At 47.8% G+C, this 19,323-nt stretch overlaps 1 protein-coding gene across 2 annotated transcripts in view; it reads right to left on the bottom strand.

Annotated features, from left to right (window-relative positions):
- Nucleotides 1-2,128: 2,128 nt before the first annotated feature.
- The window catches only part of LOC147614445 (uncharacterized), an 80,685-nt gene continuing 63,490 nt past the window's right edge, over nucleotides 2,129-19,323 (bottom strand). For both annotated transcript variants that reach the window (XM_086780456.1, XM_086780455.1), the window contains exons 7-13: nucleotides 5,459-5,571; nucleotides 5,288-5,369; nucleotides 5,040-5,168; nucleotides 4,067-4,241; nucleotides 3,491-3,757; nucleotides 3,277-3,416; nucleotides 2,129-2,973 (exon numbers count right to left, since the gene is read on the bottom strand). In XM_086780456.1, the coding sequence (XP_086636582.1) occupies nucleotides 2,919-2,973; nucleotides 3,277-3,416; nucleotides 3,491-3,757; nucleotides 4,067-4,241; nucleotides 5,040-5,168; nucleotides 5,288-5,369; nucleotides 5,459-5,571 (961 nt within the window). In that variant the 3' untranslated portion in view covers nucleotides 2,129-2,918. The remainder of the gene's footprint in view (nucleotides 2,974-3,276; nucleotides 3,417-3,490; nucleotides 3,758-4,066; nucleotides 4,242-5,039; nucleotides 5,169-5,287; nucleotides 5,370-5,458; nucleotides 5,572-19,323) is intronic.

The raw sequence follows: 19,323 nt of genomic DNA, 5'->3' as shown, positions 1-19,323 counted from the left end.
TTGTGATGCCGCTAAGCTCTTCAATGGATTCTTCCCTCCAATGCTTTCCTCCATGCTTCAAATCACCTAAAAACTAAACAAAAACACCACCCAAAGTAGCATGCAACCAATGCTTTGTATCTTCTAGGCAAATTAGTCTCTATTAAGGTCTAAATGAATGGCACACGAGGTCTAAAAGCTAAATGACACTAGTCTTTGGCAAATGACACCAAAAATAGTAACTTCTAAGAACATTCTAGTCCTTGTATGATGAGAAAGAGAATAAATGAAGTGCAAGATTTGTTAGGAAACTTATCAGTTAGCCACATTAGGTGCAATCTTCAAATAGGTGGATATCTAGACTACTCAAATATGACCACATGCATTGTCATACTATACAAAAAGACGTAAATAGGTGGTGAGTAAAAAGGAGCGTTATTGAAATCTCTCCTCACTCTTGCTATCATGCTTACTCTCTATTGAGCTAGACATACCGATGCAAGGACGGCGAGGAAGAAGGGAATGAGAAGGTTATAAGAAAGCTCTCAAGAGTGAAGCAAATCCCTACTCACATGTACATGAAAACCATACATTGGCACATGCATCCCATTTTTCCCCATGCATTGAATTTTCCCAATATGAGGATGTCTCCTTGTTGGGAGAACTACACAATGTTAACAAACAAAAGGACATCCAGAGACTATCCATCCTCCTATACAATGTTCTGTGGTAAAGGCAAATGTTTCTAGTAGAAAATGGCATACATCAATGCATAATCTCTGGAGTCATAGCCGAGCTAAGTGCATCCACATGAATCAAACCTCCTCATCCCTCTATATCATTTTGTGCATGTGAGACCTAAACAAGCATGCCACTCCTCTTGAAACCCACACGCTCAAGGGGTACGAGTGCAACTTCTATATGCAAACTCCCATACATACCTTGACACCTTGAGCATGCCTCTTTCCAAGATTTAACGAGTCTATGTAAAGAACCATGTCTCCCTACATGAAAAAACCTCTTGAGAATCAAATCATAGTCACATGACAATTCCCTATGGCTATGTGAAGCACATCAATAATTACATAGAACCCGCCAACCCAACCCCCTGACATCATGAAAGGCACCACTTAGAAGTGATCCTCGTACATAGCCCATTTGCTTGCCTTATTGGCTTCCATGACCTGCATCTCCCCAAATTTCATGTGTTCTACCTACAAAAATGTGAAATCATCACTCAAGTAGACCTTTGTGGAAGAGAGTGTAGCTCTCTTCACTGAGATGACAAAGCAAGCTCCATATCCTTGAATTTGAGGTGCAAAGACCTCTCGAGTGGAGTTGTGTGTGTGTGTGTGTGTGTGTGTGTGTGTGTGAGAGAGAGAGAGAGAGAGAGAGAGAGAGAGAGACGTAACATGTTGAAAATTTAAATATACTTCAGTGTTTAATTTCATATATTATATCACACGTAATACATGATACATACCAACCATGCCTTGATGGTGCATGGTGATGAATGTTTGGGATTCCCCGCCTCATGGAAATGAAGAGTGATGGGATGCCATCTATGCAAGCAATCTATTCCTCAATTGTAATAACATTCTTGCAGATATCTTGAATAAATTGAAGGTCATCAAACACATAATTTACACTATCTAGCTTACTTTTAGTTTAAGGTTTAGAGAACCATAACTTAGACCTTCCCACAGTTGTGATCTGATTATTTCATGTTGATTTTACTCTTAATATGGAGGAATCAATCATAAAAGGAGAGAGCAAACCCTCCAAGAAGTTCAATTGTGGAGACTAAGTTTTTATTTGTTTGACCCATTTTCAAAAAATCATTTGTTTAACAAAAGGATCGGATGCACAAGTGCTCGAAACATTGCAAACAACAAATACAATCATCGTCGAATAGTAGAGTCAATCATAATCTAGTCTTTATTCACTATTCGCAATTGTGCTTCTGAAACTTCAAGGCACCCATGAAAGGTGTAAGAGATGTAGGGAGGTTTGAGTCTTGTCAAAATCTTAGAACGGTTCAATAAAGCTTTAACCTCTTGAAAAATCATCATTGAATAGTTAGAAAACCAAACTTTAAGGGGCTACTTTAATAAATACAAACTGGAAGAATCCATTACATGACTTTTTCAAACTTATCATTGAAATACTTGGAAGCACCCTAGGCAATGATCTAAAACATATTCTAAGCATTCTAATGCTTCAAAAAGCTTGGCATTCGAAGCTATTTATCTTTTTTCAGAAAGAAAATTCGAAGTTCTAGTGCACTTTGAAACACACACATACACACCACCATATATACCTCATTTACAACATACGACATCAAGCGGCCAGTGGGGTTTGAACCTGTGACATCATGCTAGGTTACCAAACACCCTATCCAACTGAGCACATGTAATTTAAAATTAAAAGGGCATCATTTATCTAGCAATGTCGTAATAAAATGATGGCATACTTACATTCCCAGCCTAATTTGGTAGCATTATAAACTTGTGATACTTACACAGACCTTCATGGTTTAGATGCTTGTGTCAACATATGACAGACTTTGATTGCCACCATTTTGTAGACCAAGAACAAGAAAGCTTATGTTCGCTGTGGACATAGGCTTTGTAGTCGGGACTGGCTTTTGATACTTCCATGCTACAACTGCTAGTACACATCAACATGCCAATCTCTCTCTTCTTTAAACAATTAGCACCAAATCATGTGTTTAAGCTGCATGTTCAACCATTTAGCATGGTCTTGAGAATACTGACTTTCTCACATCTGCCTGCCATGATGCATGTACTAGAAAAAACATTACGAGGTATGTGTGGGCTGGGATCAAAATTTCATCCAAGGTGTGGTTTTTTTCCTGCCGAGTCGTCAAAACACAAACAGAGAGAGGGGGAGAGAGAGAAAGAGAGAGTTGTTTCCTCTCAGCATATGGACGGTGATTGACCAAGGTATCTCTGAGAATAGGGGCTCACATACCTGCAGCCATTAGATTGCAAATTGAAGCAAACGTTGATTGTATTCATCAATAAAATGTAGATAATTGTGAAATGCCAAAACATCCAAAAGACACTCAATTGTCGGGCAGCAAAACACGCTGCATGCAACACAATCCAATGCAAGCGCACACACCCCCCCCTCAAAATAAACACACACACACACCCACACACCCACACCCACACCCACACAGACGCACGCCCACCATGATCAGAAATCAGTATTATTCGGAAAAGATTATGCTACTTAAGGAACTTATTAGAATTTTACTTCCTAAATTCATACTTATTATTGGCTCTCTTTTTGTAGGGGGGTGGTTCGCCAGGTTTATACACTCCAAGAGAGCTCTTTGGTGAAAGCTCAGGGAATGCAGCCCTATGATTCTTCGTGCCTTTAACTGCCTTCATGTTTCTCGTCATGTGAGCCTGCAAAAGGGAAAAAGGCCTTTACTAGGTTCCTTTGGGCACTAAAGAAAGCCATTGTTAGAAGAGCTTTGTACCTTGGGGGTATTCATTCGCTGGGGCCTTTGAAAGCTGGGAGCATGGCTTAATGTGATCTTGGGTGAAATCATGGAGTGGTTGTAGGTCCCCTTGATAGGGGGGAGCCCATGAGAAGTATCAGTGTTCCCATCATCCAAGTCTCGGTAAGTGTTTCCGCTTTCCGCCGGGCCGGCATACATCGAGAGAGTGGATCCAACCGAAGGCAATGGGCTCAGTATATCACCCAGGTATGAAACTGGAGTAGAGCCCAAGGTGCCCTTTTCAGCCTGCAAACATCATAAGGATAACCTCCTCATCAATCATATTTTGATACTGCTGCAAACCATCCTGGTAAAACACGACCAGAAAAGCAAAAAGCAAAAAAGCTGCCTTTCTCTCTTTAACCCTTTGATTTAAAGCCTCGATTAGCAAAAAAAAACAATTACTCCCAAAAGATCCACCTAACAAAAGCCAATCTAATGCTGGATTTACGACCTTGAACTGCTAAAACATTCATGTTAAGAAATCGAGGATCAGATTTACATATGGTTTTCGAAGAATTAAGTCAGCGCACACATTATCTTGAGACACTTCACCTCTTTGAACTTAATACAGCTGCTCAGAACAGGAAATTGAGATGCACCGCTGGCTAGGGATTGTGGGGAACTTGCGGTGCTAGGATCCCCATACCCACTTGTTCGATCCGCAAGGGACATCTTCACAACGTCACTTGCTCGAGACTTACAAACAGCCACATCTTGCATTCCCAATCTGTAATGATACTCTATTGTTAACTAACATATAGACTAGACAAGCATAAATTGGTAGGATTGTTCACTGTAATATATATTACACATGTGCTTGCATGCATGCTGCGTATGTGCACACACATGCATGTGCGCGCGCGCACAATCAATTTAGAAAAAAATAAAAATTTTGTATATATAACAAATATGTACATAATATTACAGACAAACATACTACAGAGAACAGATGCATGCCATGTTCGAAAAATTGCAACTATATTAAAAGGCCCACTCAGGGGCATTACTAATTGAATACAACAAAAAGTTCTTTGAGAAGATCTTTTACTTTATTTTAAAAACTTGGGAAAGTAAGCTTTAAATCCAAACAAGGAGAAAGCAGCTGTAATTTTAGTAGGCCATTTCGAGTTCTGATTGATGTGAAGTTTCAAAACTCAGAGGCAGTTATGTTTTTTCATGCCTTGGTGATGGGCGCAAACTTCTAGTAGCAGCATTGAGGAATGCTTGCTGAAGCTTGTCTCTCTCACGGAGCTCCTTAAAATAGATGTGTCTAAGAGCCTGCCGAGCTGACCATCTGTACGAGTATAGAAGAACTTTCCATATATATTAAATTAAGCATACAAAGCATAATTATTGACACATTAGTACTTTAAACACGTGATAAGCAAACAAACCTTTCTTAATCAACGTGTAGTGATAGTCTTTGATAAGACAAAAACATAGCTCAAAAATAAGGGATAACTAATATGTATTTGACTTTGTTTGACAATTCATGCTAAATACAAAAATACTTAAAGTGGGGTACCTGTCGTCTGGGTTATAAGCAAGCAGCTTATTCAGAAGTTCCACACAAGCTGGTGATGCATGCGGTACCAAACGAGCAATGCCGGTGCCATCCTGCTGTGGGAAACTAAAGTCTGCATGCTGTGATCTCCTGATGACACAAGCACCCAAATAGTGAGAACTTCTAAATGTTCTGAAAAGCTATAAATTTACTCGAAAGCTATGAAATGGAAATCAGAGCTCAAATGGTTTGAATGAAAAACTATATACCTTCTCATCTTGTCCAGTACTTGTGGTGGTGGCGTTCCCAGAACTTTGTGAATTTTTTGAATCTGGTCAAGCTCATTGTTACCTGCAAAACATCACTTGCATCACCCCCAGCAGAAAATCATTTTGCTCTATTAAGGCAAACAAGATCTCCAAAACATTACTATTACAAACCTGGAAAGAGGGGGAACAAGCTAACTATTTCGAAAAATACGCATCCAACGCCCCACATATCCATCTTATAGTTGTAGTAGCCATCTGTCAACAAACACTCTGGAGCACGATACCTGCATGTTGAGAGTCAAATATACCTGCTTAGTAGGATACTCCTCATCCTCGTCACTCTTTCCACTTGCTGGTTTTTATAGGTGAATAGGTTTTACAGAACTGTGCTCCGATGTATTAGAGATCCGAATTGCCATGGATCAGCACCCCATGTACGCTTAGATGCAGAGCTATCACGTCGTATGCTTGATATTTGGAGATCTCATGATTTCTCACTGGCCTCTGCTCTCTGTGATATTAGTGACTTTTATCACACATGTGCCCTGTCTAAGAGGCAAGAGGCCTTGGATTTAGAAAGGGCTATTAGACGTATAGACTGGCTGGCTTACACAGAAAGAGCATGAGAAACATCCTCATGCTCAATGGGTTGCAGATTCTTTATGTATTGTTAGGGCAGAACTTCATCACTCTCTTGAGCAACGTGCGGAGTACCATTTCCATGCCCAGGAATCCTTTTGGACAAGGATGGGTGGCAGAAGCAACAAACATTTCTTTGCTACTCATGGCCCATCTCATGCCAGAGATAGTGTCAAGCAGTTTGCAGGATTCACATGGCACTCTTCACTCAGATCCTCTTATGGTTAGATAGATTGCCACTGATTTCTATCGCCAGCTTCTTAGTGCTGGGATGCACTCTGATTTGAGACACAGGGCATAGAGGAAGGTTTGGAATGCATCGCCACATTTGATCACTGAGGAAATGTGTGCCGCTCTGGATGCCCCTTTTCTATGCAGGAGTTCAGTCATGCTCTTCATGCCTTACCTCATGGTAAGTGTCCAGGGGAGGATGGCCTCTCCGTTGTTATTTTCATTACTTTTTGGGATGAGATTGGGGTTGAGATCACATCGGCTCTCCAAGAGATGTGGGACACAGGTTCTATGCCTTCTTCTCTCACTGAGAGGCGTATTTACCTGGTTGGGCGGTTGGCTAACCCACGGGACTGGATTGGGTTAGGTTGGACTGATGGATCCCTAAAATGAGACTCAATTCTATTATGGTATGATAGATGAAGTAAATCCCGGATATGGAAAAGAATCAATAGCTGTGCCTCTCGATGAGGGAAAAAGTGTTGGTCTCTATGATCCAAGTGCAATCTTTTCCTTGATCTGACTATGGGACTTACTGGTTCGATCAGATTAGTTCAGTTAGATAAGGCTTTTGACTATGTTATAGTAAAATTATCCTGGAGGAATCGCCCGTGCTTTTCAGGCGAGGGAAGTTTTTTCAGGTTTGGGGATAAGACATTGATTGGCCAATGGAGACCTATCACCTTACTTGGGACTGCATATAAGATTCTTGCTAAGGCAGTGAGCATCAGATTGGAGCCAATTTTGCAGGATGTCATTCATGATACTCAAAATGAATTCTTACACGGCAGGAGCATCTTTGATAACATTTTCTCGTTTTGGGAGGCCGTCGAATGGGCTAAAGCGAGCAATCAGCCCTTAGCCATTCTGCTCTTGGATTTTGAGAAGGCCTATGATAGAGTGGATCGGAACTTCCTTAAGGGTACTCTTAGTCATATGGGATTCTCTTAGAGATGGATCAAGGGAGTTTCATGCATGTATCGTGATGCCCACAATAGTGTACTAGCTTGTGGTGATAGAGGAGAGCGGTTTCAAATTTCTCTCTCAGTACGGCAAGGTTGCCCTTTAGCCCCATTATTATATATCATAATTGCAGAGGCCATGAGCATCTTTCTCCACTTCACTGCTAGTATTTCTGGATTGAGGTTGCCTCTTCGTAGTCAAGAGAAATTGGTTGACTCTGAGTTAGCTAATGACACAGCCATGTTCTTGGAGGCTTCACATATATGCTTATGTTCCTTCCGGGTAGCACTAGAGGAGTTTTGTTTGGCAGCATGGGCACTCATTAATTGACACAAATCTGCTGGTTTTTGGGATAGCGATTCACCGAGAGTTTCTTGGGGTGCAGAGCTTGGTTTTACTTGAATCAGTAGAGGATGCATTGCTAGATATTTGGGATGCCAGGTAGGGATTGATATTTCTTCTCCACAGCAGTTTGCTCTGGTACTTATGAGCATCCGGAAGAAGCTCCTTCATTGGAGCTCCAAGAGATTAGATTTAGCTTCCAGAGCTTTGGTAACTAACCATGTATTGCTTGCCTCAGCTTGGTTTATTGCATCTTGTTGGTGCTTCTCTCGTGCGTGCATTGGTCAATTGTGGAGATTGATCCGAAATTTTCACTGGTCGGGTTTAGATGGCACCTCAGACACTTGTGCCAGGGTAGCTTAGCTCACAGTTATTTAGCCCAAACAAGAGGGGGGCTTGAATATTATTGATCCGCATGTTCAGTGCAGGGCGTACCAAGAAGGTTTCCTACCATGAGGTTTCCTACCAGGCACTCAGCCTTGGAAGGATTTTTTCTTGTCTCGAATTTCCAGATGTACACCCCGGGTCAGGAGAGAGTGGATGCCCAAGACACGATTTTTGTTCACAGAGGCTAATACCACGGCACCATCTTTCCCTCTTATTGCAACCATTGTCAGAGCATGGAGAAGCATGAGATCTTTTTTGCAACAAAGGCTTCCTAGGTCTTTGGATGAGGCTAACTGACAACCTATTATGTGGAATGAGCTCATCAAGGATGAGGCCGGTCGGCCACTTGGTGCATCTCGTTATATGCAATCGTCAAGATGGGAGAAAATTGCGCACACAGTTCTTGCTTGGAAGACCTTTAAGAGTCTTTCGGAGGATCGGAGAGATGCATCCATTCAGCATCTTAGGGGTTCTCGCATCGTATTGATCAAATTGATGCAACTATTCTGCATGAGTGGCTCTCTGGGACCTTTCATGAAGACTATCATCCGAGTTGGCTGGGAGTCTTTTCGAGGATAGGCATACCTCTGCAAGTCATTGCTCTCCCGAGCCAAGAGGGTACAAATTGCATCATTTACTCTATCATGCCTAGAGGGAGATTAAGGAGATGTAGTACGGAGGAGATCATCCCAAATACTAGGCTTAGTCCAATGAGGATTGTTGGTCGTTCGGGGAAGCATTGGTTCATTGACCCTTCTCCTCAGATAGTGACTCATAGCTCTTAGTGTTTGTAGTTATATGGTGGCAGTCCTATCAAATATCTTCACTGGGATCCAGGAGAGTGGGAGTGGATTGATGCCTTCAATCCTTTGAAAAGCCTTCCTTTTTTAAGTTTCACCGTCCGGAATGCCAGGCTTCTCCTCACTCGACAGATGCATAGAATCCCTACTCTCAGGCCTCATTGGGAGAGCTATGATATTTCTCCGGTGATACAGCGCAGATATTGGCATAGACTTTGGCACTCATACAGAAGGAGCCAGATCTCTCATTTCTTTTGGTTATTCTTACATGGTGGTCTCCCCACCAATCAGTGGAGATCGGTTTTCAATGTAGCACCTTCCTACCCTAGGTGTGCGGCAAATCCTGAGACTGTACAACATTGTTTATGGGGATGCAGCACTGCATGAAACCAATAGGGGACCCGGAACAATTGAATAGACCAACACTTCAAATACGAAAGACAGAGCATCACAACACAACGGAAGAACCTTAAATAATACAATAACACCGCACTGAGCCGGAACGGCCGGCCCCCCATAGGAACTTTATTCACACAGAAGCTTTTACAAGATACCAAGGTGCGGGTGCATACAGCACCGGATTTTCCACAATCTTCCTCAGCAAACGCTTGCACAAGAATCAAAGCACAATCTTGTCTCTCCAAAAACAGCCCCTGATTTGGCCCAGCTGCTGTACCACTGTACAACCTGCGCAAAAAGAGAGAGAAGTCCCGCCTGGCCACTGTACCACTGTACGGCCTGCCATAGTACTTCGACAAGTCCACGGTCCACAAAGATCTCCCAAGATCTGTGCAAAGATAGTTCAAAAACTGTCCTCAAAATCTGGTCCAAATCTGCCCTCAAGGCTGGCCGGTTAAGCTCCACACGTGTGACCTGTTCTGTCCCTGTACGACCGTACGGACAGGCCCTGTCAGTGACTGAATCTCTGTACGACCAGTGTAGAGGGAGAGGAGAGAGTCTGTTGTGTCACTTGCAGCCCCTTCTGCTGCGTACGACCAGCAAAAGAGAAGAGAGTCTGCCTGCCCCCCCCCCCCCCCCCCCCCCTACGGCCAGCAAACTGATCAGTCTGCTACCCCCTTCTGTACGGCCTGCAAACTGAGGAGAAAGCGAGAAAAACTGGCACCTGCTTAAGACTAGGTGAAGAGGGAGCAAACAGAACCTGTACAGCCAGCGCATCTGCTGCTGCAGGCCCTGCTTGTATGTTCAGAGGAAAGCCTGCCCGTCTACTCTCGCCTAGGAGAGAAGGAACTGCTGCCCGCCTTGATGTACGGACAGCGCTCAGGAGAGAAGGAGAGGGAGAGAATTCCAATAGATCTAGTCACCTCCTCCTTATCTGCGCATCACTTCCCCTTTTATAAAGTCGACCCCCTCCCCTCTATTTCCAGCCTATGCTTGCTTTTTCCCATAGTTAAAAGTGGCAGGCCCTCCAAAAATACCACAAACCCCTCTTTTTGGGAGTTAAAAACAGGCGCCCACTTAAAGTGTTCACACTTGGTTTAAAAGATCAGGTCCACCTCATATATATATACATATATTCCTTGAACAAAACCGCACACGTCCACCCACTTATAAGTGTGAACATGTATCCTTATAAACCATAAAAGTGAGTAAAATCCTGTAAACTCATGTCCTGTAATCCGCCTTCAAATAGAAATATGCTAGATAAGCCTTCACACACATTCTGTGACCAGACTTGGCTTTACACAGGCGTCTTCCATCCTGTGGCTTTGCTACTTCTGTGGAAAAGTCCATGTTCACACCTTGGTTCTACCTGGTGTATAAAACACCGATCGAGACGGGTGAGGGACCAAATGGTGACACTGCACAGTAGATTTGGGGTTTCTGTAGCCCAACTTATGGGCAAATTGAGTGGCCGAGCCATGCATGTGACTTGGGGGGCAATTGCTTGGCTCTCCCAGTCCGGTCCGCAGCGCTTTTATGAGGGCAGTGGTGCAGATTCTGCTATTTTCATTCGTAGAGGTATTGCCCAGCATGGTTTATTGCAAGATGTCCCTCACTCTGATATACACGCCCCCCATAGTTGTTACGAGGCACGCCTCTAACAGTTTGAGGCATAAGACTGCCTTTTCTTTTTTTTTGCTGGTTTGAGTCTTTAGATGGGGGCTTTAAGGACCCAAGGCAGCCCCTCTCACACACACTCTCTCTCCCTCATTCTCTCCCTCCCTCCCTTCAGACTTTCTCAAGACCCAAAGTTCAAAGTTCTTCATACCCACTAGGATGAAGATATTTTTTATACCCACTTTTGGAGCTATCTCTATACTCTACCGGTTCATTTCAGTTCATTTCATTTTACTTTGTACCCTTGAATCTTGATGATGTATCCAGTTGATGAGGATGGACTATTTTGGCCTCATAGGTCATTTTGGCCTTTTGCTGCAGACGTTTAATACAGCTTTCTTTCTACTCTCTCTCCCTCTCTCATACACCCCCTCTCTCTCCCTCCCTCAAGGCTCATACATACACACTCTAGTTTCTCTCTCTCTCTCTCTCTCTCTCTCTCTCTCTCTCTCTCTATCTATCACTATATATATATAACAAACGCCTCTAACGTCCCTAAAAAATACGAGTCTTTCAAGGCACGTACCATACCCACCTCGTACCAAACGCCTCTGACGCCTCTAACAACCATGCACCCCCCAGACAGAGGATTGACACCAGTTGGGAGATTGTTGCCAATATTATAGCATGGCACATTTGGACAGCTAGATGCACGGAGGCTATTGAGGGTGTCCAGATTTTTGCGTCTTTCTAGTGCCCATTGCTGCTATAAATAACCATCATGTTATAAATAGCCAGTACACATGGATTTATTAATAATAACCTTAGCCGCCCGTATTAGCATGCTCTCTCCTAATCCCAAGGCTCCCCTAACCTTGTTGGATTAGGCCACTAATCTCAAGGATTAGTACTAGGTACATAGCATACTTCCAAGGGGATCGCAGCTAGGAGGCTAGATGGTGTGGAGATGGCTTGGATAAGATTTGGTGCAAAAATTTGGTGCATTACCAAAGAGGCTACATACTAGAGTGAATCATTATCCCATAGACTTTACTCTTGGACACCCTGTCCAAAGGTTGCGAGGCCCAAAGGGACCCAAGATAGGCCCAGATGGGTGTGGGAGGTGGAAAGTGTAGCTATTTCTTTTTATGGGCCGGTTCAACACTGAGGACAATGGCACCAACTATGACTGCAGAGACAAACACACTCTAGTCATGACCACCCGGTGTCTCAAGGCATATATAGAGTTACTACCAGCCCCACACAATTCATTAATATCACCGTTAGTTTACACCCAAGCTTCTGTTAGCATACAACCTCCCATCTCATAAGTTACAAATCAGCCATCGAAGCTCTTTTCACAAGAGCGCACGGGTGTAAGGCTTGGTCATCTATTGTATCTACATACACCACACAGTGTGTCCTCTTACAATATTTACATAAAGGGATGATGTTTTTGAAGAGATGTATACTTAATTAAAGGTGTCTGGTGTAGACTCATAGGATTCAAGCCCAAGATCTTGCCACCTAGCAAGTCCAATCCCTCCATTACAAGGCCACATACACGAGGGATATTTTTATGTGATTTGGATCATTTATTAGTTTTCAAAGGGATCATTTTATATCACATACAGGGTTTTATAAACACCATTTGAATGCACATGACATATGGTTTTTGAAAAGTGAACCCCCTCTCCCAACCCTCAAAAAAAAAATCTGCAGCCCGCTTTTCCGGAGGAATGATTTTTGAAAGGTATAAGAGGTGTCTTCTTGTTTTACTCTTTATGCTACTATCTTCTTCATTTTTACAAGAAAATGAACTTCTACCAATTATGACCAAATTACAAAAAATCCAAGATAAACTCCCAAAAAAAGCATGCACAAAAGAAGTGAGGTTGCCGAACCAGTCCACATAGTGGAAACGCCATGAAGGCCATGTGTAGGTTAGTCTCCCAATCTTAGAAGTCAGGGTCAGCCCCTTAACCCACTTGGAGAAAAAAAGCATTTAAGTCACTGAGGTTGTTAGGGCATGTCAAAGTCAGTCCATAGATGCATGAAAGAGCATTTAGAAGCACTAAATAGGCCCTTTCGAGGTGATTACCGATGCCAGCAATTTACCCATAGGGTTGTTCCCCTCTCTCTCTCTCACTTGCCCTTGCCTCTCTCTTGCCTATCTAATATCTATATAAGAACAAGGCTACAAGGCTACAAGCACACACACACCCCTTCAAGTTTTCAAAGTTCAAGCAACTCTCTCTCTCTCTAGTCTCTCTCCCTCAAGCTTCTTCTAACTTAGTAACTTCCAACTTCCAAGCCTCTCACACAAGGCCCTACTCTCTACTATCTAGACTCTCTCTCTCTCTCTCTCTCTCTCTCTCCCTCTCAAGCCTCTTGAGTCTTCCAACTTCCAAGCCTCTAGGCCTCTAGGCTCTCTCTCTCTCTCTCTCTCTCTCTCTCTCTCTCTCTCTAGTGGACGTTAATACAGCTTTCTTTCTTTCTCTCTCTCATTTTGTATCTACTTAATTATTAATACAATCAACCGATATTGCAAATGCAGTAGATGCTGCTCGCTGAAGCTCCCGCCATCACCCTGCGCACGCTGTTCGCTGCTCGCCTGCCCTCCATTGCGCCCCTCCTCCTTCCCCCGCCTGCCTGCCTTCGGTTCTGCGCCCCCCCCCCCCCTCGCCATTGCGGCCCCCCCCCTCTTCGCTGCTGCGCCCCCCCCCCTCCTCGCCTGCTCGCCCCCAGCCTCTCCGCCTGCTCGCATCCCCCCCGCCTAGCCTCTTCACCTTTCTTCAGCAGCACCCCGCCCCCCCCCTTCCTTGCGCGTTGCTGCCCGCCCCCCTTTTTTTCTTTTCGCGTTGCGCCCCTCCCCTACTCGCCTGCTCGCCCCCCCCCCCCCCCCCCCCCCACCCTCTCCGCCTGCTGGCCCCCGCCCGCCTAGCCTCTTTGCCTTTCTTCAGCAGCGCCCCGCCCCCCCCCTGGTTTTTTCCTTCGTCTTTTCGCCCACTCCCCCCCCCCCTCCTTCGCGCTGTTTTCCACCCCCAGGGGGTTTTGTGTTTTTTCCCTTTTCCTCCGGTCTTCCGCCTCTTTGTGTGCAGCAGCCCGTTTCTTGCAGGTTTTCCGCTTTCGCCTCGCCTTCGCCTGAGCTTCAGACTCTGATGGAGACTCCTCCCGCCTCGTCTCAGAGGGACTCATCCGCAGCCCCCTCGCCCGCCCCCGAGGTCATCCCCATCAGGCTTTCTCTTTCGCCGGAAGAGGAAGCGAGCCTCACCGCAGAGGTGGAACGCCTCCAGGCTCATTCCACCATCTGCCGTATAGTCGGCACTCGCCCCAGCAGAGGGGAGATCAGGGATCTTCTTCAGGCCCGCCTTCTTGCAGATGTGGGCAAGATCCTGGATGTACAGCTCCTGGGCCGGGGCCATTATCAGATCGAGTTCGAGGCCGCCCAGAGCGTTGCCAAGGTCCTTGCCATGAGTCCTCTGGACATCAGGGGTGCTCGGGCTTTCTTCAGACCTTGGCAGCATGGATTTGACCCAGCAGCGGCGGAGCAGGGAGAGCGCCTCTTCCATATTACAGTTTGTTTCCCTGGTCTCCGCCGGGAGTATCTTCCGCTCCTCCCCAGGCTCGGAGCATTGGTGGGCTCGGTTCTTGAGACGGGCCCCTCAGCAGCTTCAGTGGTGGCCAGAGCAGCGGGGCTACCTTCGGTCAGAGTGTTGGTGTCTGACATCTCCTCCCTTCCTAAGGTCATTCAGCTACCTAGGATAGGGGGGGGGTGGATAGATCAGAGAGTGGAGTTCTCGGGGCTCCCGAACCAGTGCTTCATTTGCAGGCAGGTCGGTCATCTGGCCAAGGCCTGCCCTCGCAGGAGACCTCGACCCTCACCACAGCAGCAGGCTACTGATGGCCCGCCCACAGATTCGGCTCGACAGGCTGCCTCAGGGACACCTGCTCAGGCCTCAGAGACCTCGGAGTGGCAGCCTGGACAGGGGCGCCGCCGAGGGAGACAGCCACAGCAGCACGCACAGAGACCGCTGCAGCAGCAGCCACAGTCTCAGCCTCACTGGGTTCCCGTGAGGAACAGCTTTGCTCCCCTTCAGGAGGAGACCCCTGCAGCGACTGAGGACCAGGAGATGCCAGCTCCTCCTTCTTCACCCCCCCCACCCCCGTCCCCTCCCACCGCCTCGTCTCCACCTTCGCCTCCTCCCGCCTCCGCTCCGGTTTCGGCAGCGGCTCCCTCTCCACCTCCCTCGCCTCCCCCTCCTCCCCCTCCGCCCGCCTCACCTTCCCGGGAGACCCTGGCAGTTCCCTGGCGCTCACCTGCAGTCCGGAGAGCGCTGAGCACTGACCTCGCTCGAGCATCACAGAGGAGACCTATGCCGATTAGGGCCTCACGGATTTCATCTATCCGCAGTCGGCTGAGTCGCCTTGGCATTAGACAGCGCTCGGAGGCCTTTGATTATACCTTTACTCGGCTTTTTGGAGCAGAGGGCCCCCATGAGCCAGCACCCATTCGAGTTCACGTAGTGATACCTACGGCCCGCGGGGAGGAGGCACTAGACTCAGCGGTGGCCTTCTCGTTCCCTCTATGTGGACCTTGTGATCGGGAGTGGACTCTAGAGCTCGCTCTCAGCACTTTGAAGACTCAAGCAGTTGAGTTTTCTCACCACATGAGCGATCTGGAGGTGATTGATGTGATAGGCCGACTTTGGGAGTTGGCTCATTTTTTCTTGGATCCCGGGAGTGTGGATACCTCAGGGATTCGGCATTTGGTCGTGCGCATAGTGGCAGACTTGGCGCGGGACCCTGGATATGTGAGTATACACGAGGTTTCTCTGTCAGAGCAGGAGGCAGTCGCCATGGGCCACAGCCACTGGCGCCTCATCCGGGACTCTTGCAGCACACCGGGTGGGCAGATTCGCAGCCGTTCGGATGGGGACTACTCTCCATCCAAGCCGCTTGCGAAGGCCCGCCGTACGGCTGAGATAGCATCCACCTCAGCAGGGCATCCATGAGGATCATCTCATGGAATGTACAGGGCCTTGGCGGAGCACACTTTATACGCTATCGAGGTTGCTTGAGGCAGGAGCTTCAGAGATGCCTGGTTGGTGGCAGCATTGACATTTTGATGATGCAGAAGCACCACTTGGGTGAGAGCAGGATCCGGAGATATGGTTCGGTGATGCCTGGTAGATGGGACACTTTTTGGTCTGCAGGGTTTGGTCCTTTGGGTGGACAGGGAGGAGTATGCATGGTTATTGCAGATGTATGGCGGCAGGCCATTGTGGATCGAGGGATCATTGTGCCTGGTAGAGCACAGTATGTCATTCTGAGGATGCATGATGAGCTATTGGGTGTGCTCAACATCTATGCGCCCAATCATGCTAGTGCCAGAGCAGAGTTTTGGACTCAGGTTACTGATGCATTGCCAGAGGCCGCACATTGGTGTGTTGGGGGAGACTTCAACATGCTTGAGGACCCGGCAGATAGGGTGGGAGGCAGTCATGTTACAGTGCACGGCACGGAGCTTGCAGCTTGGGACCGGTTTTGTATGTCACTGAGGATCACTGATGCATGGCAGCATGGGGCTTTCTCCCGGTCTCAGGACAGTCTTAGTTTCTCTCGGTCGGATCGCCGGCAGGGAGGGACTAATCTATCTCGGATTGATCGCTTTTATGTGGGCGATTGGTTAGGGGAGCGAGGGGGTTCCGTCGGCATTCTTGCTGGCACCTCATTTTCAGATCATGCGCCAGTTATATTGACATTGGAGGAGGGGACACGGGAGCCCAGCTTGCAGTTGAGGATCCCAGAGAGGGTACTTACAGATCCCAGTCTCGCTGAGGACATTGAGAGGATCTGACATGATAGTCAGTGCTCTGACCAGGATGCAGCGGGCCAGTGTGCCCAGGGACTCATTGATCTTAGCTCTTTTCTACACGCTGCAGCTTTGACACGACTGGGAGAGATTCGCGAGCGGGAGGAACGGCTGAGACGCAGCCTTGCTTCGCTACAGCGCCTTCAGGAGCAGCAGCCTGCATGTGAGTGGGTGGCGTCCCAGCTGAGCCAGGCACGCCAGGAGGTTAGAGAGGTAGAGGAGCAGAGACATGAGTTTTACTATCGTCGTCAGGCCTCTCAGTGGACGCAGCTTGGTGATAGAGTGACTGGGGAGTTTTTTGAGATCACTGGACCCCGTCATGCGCGAGCAAGAGTTCGCCAGCTTGGTAGACCGGATGGATCGATAGCTACTGAGCTCGGGGAGATCAGAGCCATTGCCACTGCTTTTTATAGTGACTTGCTTTCAGCGGAGCCAGCCACTGAGGATCGAGATGTGTGCAGACAGACTGTGTGGGCCCATGTGCAGAGGAGGGTCACAGACCATATGCGCACAGTTCTAGGTGCGCCTCTGTCAGAGATTGAGCTTGCCGAGGCCTTGAGGGTCCTGCCGCGACATAGTTGCCCAGGGGAGGACGGACTGACGCCGGCCTTTTTTATGCGCTATTGGGACCTTTTGGGGCCAGGCCTCCGCAGGGGCTTTCAGCATGTTTTGGACACTGGGGTGATGCCGCAGAGCTTTTCAGAGGGCTTGATCTATCTTATCCCCAAGGGGGAGGGAGTAGCGGATGACATTCGGCATTGGAGGCCTATTACGATCCTCAATACTGTCTACAAGGTCTTAGCAAAGGCCTTGAGTTTGAGGATCCAGCCCTTCCTGGGGGAGTTGATTCATGCTACTCAGACAGGATTTGTCAAGGAGCGCAGTATCCTTGACAACATCTTTACTTTCTGGGAGGCGACGGCCCGAGCTAGGTTTCTTGGCGAGGACTTGGTCGTGATGCTTCTCGATTTTGAGAAGGCATACGATAGAGTTGATTGGGGATTCTTAGAGGGCACTATGCTACGCCTGGGCTTTGAGCCAGGATGGATCAGAGGGGTGGCAGCTTTGTATTCCACAGCTCGCAGCCAGGTGCTGATTGCAGGAGGTCGGGGGCCGAGTTTTGAGCTGACCAGATCAGTCCGTCAGGGGTGTCCTCTCGCCCCTTTCCTTTTTCTCTTCTTTGCGGAGGCTATGAGTATGTATTTGACGGCAGAGAAGGTTGGTTTGAGAGGACTTCAGCTCCCAGTCCGAAGGAGGATTTGCTTGATGCTGAGTTTGCAGACGACACGGGCTTATTTTTGCATGGCCAAGAGGCCAATCTTATTCGGGCAGAGCAGTCGCTCCAGGTTTTTAGTGCAGCTTCGGGAGCATTGATCAATTGGCGCAAGACAGTGGCCTTTTGGATCAGTAGTGCTCCCACTCCGGCATGGAGCCCGGACCCCGGTTTTAGATGGATTCCTCCAGGCACAGCAGTGCCGTATTTGGGATGCCAGATTGGCCTTGATTTGTCACCTGAGCAGCAGATTGCCCCGCTTCTTCTGAGCATTCGGAAGAAGCTATTGTTTTGGAGTACAGCTAGACTATCCTTGGCTGGGAGGGTGGTGGTGGCAAATCAGGTGCTGTTAGCGACTATGTGGTACATTACGTCTTGCTGGATTTTCTCGAGCTCTTGCATCAGCCAGGTACAGAGGCTGATCAGGAACTTTCTGTGGTCTGGGCGGGACGGTCAGCCAGCTCGGGCAAAGGTTGCATGGGCAATTATTACACTTCCGCTGGCTCAGGGCGGTTTGGGCATTATAGATCCAGTCGATCAGAGTAGAGCCTTATTGGGGAAGCTTATTGTTCGGGGGTTGCTTCCAGGCGCTGAGCCTTGGAAAGAGCTCCTCTTGCAGCGACTGCAGGCCCGGGCGCCTCCTGCAGGGGGTACTTGGGCACCAGAGATTCGCTGGATCTTCATAGAGATGAGGAGGACAGGCCTCAGTAGAGGATGGGAGGACAGATTTGCTTTGAGTATCCTGAGAGCTTGGGAGCTGCTGAGACCGGGGCTTTCTCAGCGGCCTCCTTCTTGTGTTGAGGAGCGGGCCAGGCAGCCGCTCATCTGGAGCCCAGCGGTTCGTACAGAGCAGGGTCATATGCTGGGTTCTCGGCCTCGTCTAGCCTGGGGACCTTTAGCGGCAGGCCCAGCTCGTAGTTTTGGAGACTGGCAGGCTTTCTGCAGTCTACCAGAGGAGACCCAGGTGGAGAGGCTGAGTCACTTCAGAGGGGGGTTGATTATGAGGGATGATATTCAGGAGGCACTTACAGAGGAGTGGTTCACACCTCTCGAGCCAGTGGCCCCACGGTGGATGGGTGCCTTTACGCAGTTGGAGATCCTGATTGCTGTCAGAGCTAGCACTGAGGATGGCAGATGCCTCTATTATGAGATACAGGATGAGGGCAGACTCCAGAGAGTGGAGGTGGAGTCGCCTTTGGTTGCAGAGTGCACTTTTCAGAGGATTCGGGTAGTGGCTGCCGCTTCTCGGAAGTGGCATATTGACCCCGACCCTGCTGACGTGCTCCCGGATTGGCGCATATGGGCATATGCAGCGCGCCCCTTGGCCCGGCTACAGTGGGACCCCGGGGAGTACGAGTGGCATGATCCTTATGCATCCCTTGAGGCCACAGAGATCACCTTTTTCCAGTATACTGTTCGGCTGGGACGGCATATTTTGACGGCGAGGAGGACGGTTTCTCCAGCGGCAGCGGGGCATTGGCGATTGCAGGGACAGGAGTTCCTGGAG

This window comes from Cibotium barometz, chromosome 42 (assembly GCF_041138505.1).
Source record: "Cibotium barometz isolate CiBa-2024 chromosome 42, ASM4113850v1, whole genome shotgun sequence".
NCBI classification, from domain to species: Eukaryota; Viridiplantae; Streptophyta; class Polypodiopsida; order Cyatheales; family Cibotiaceae; genus Cibotium; species Cibotium barometz.
This window is presented reverse-complemented; position numbering and strand designations above follow the sequence as displayed.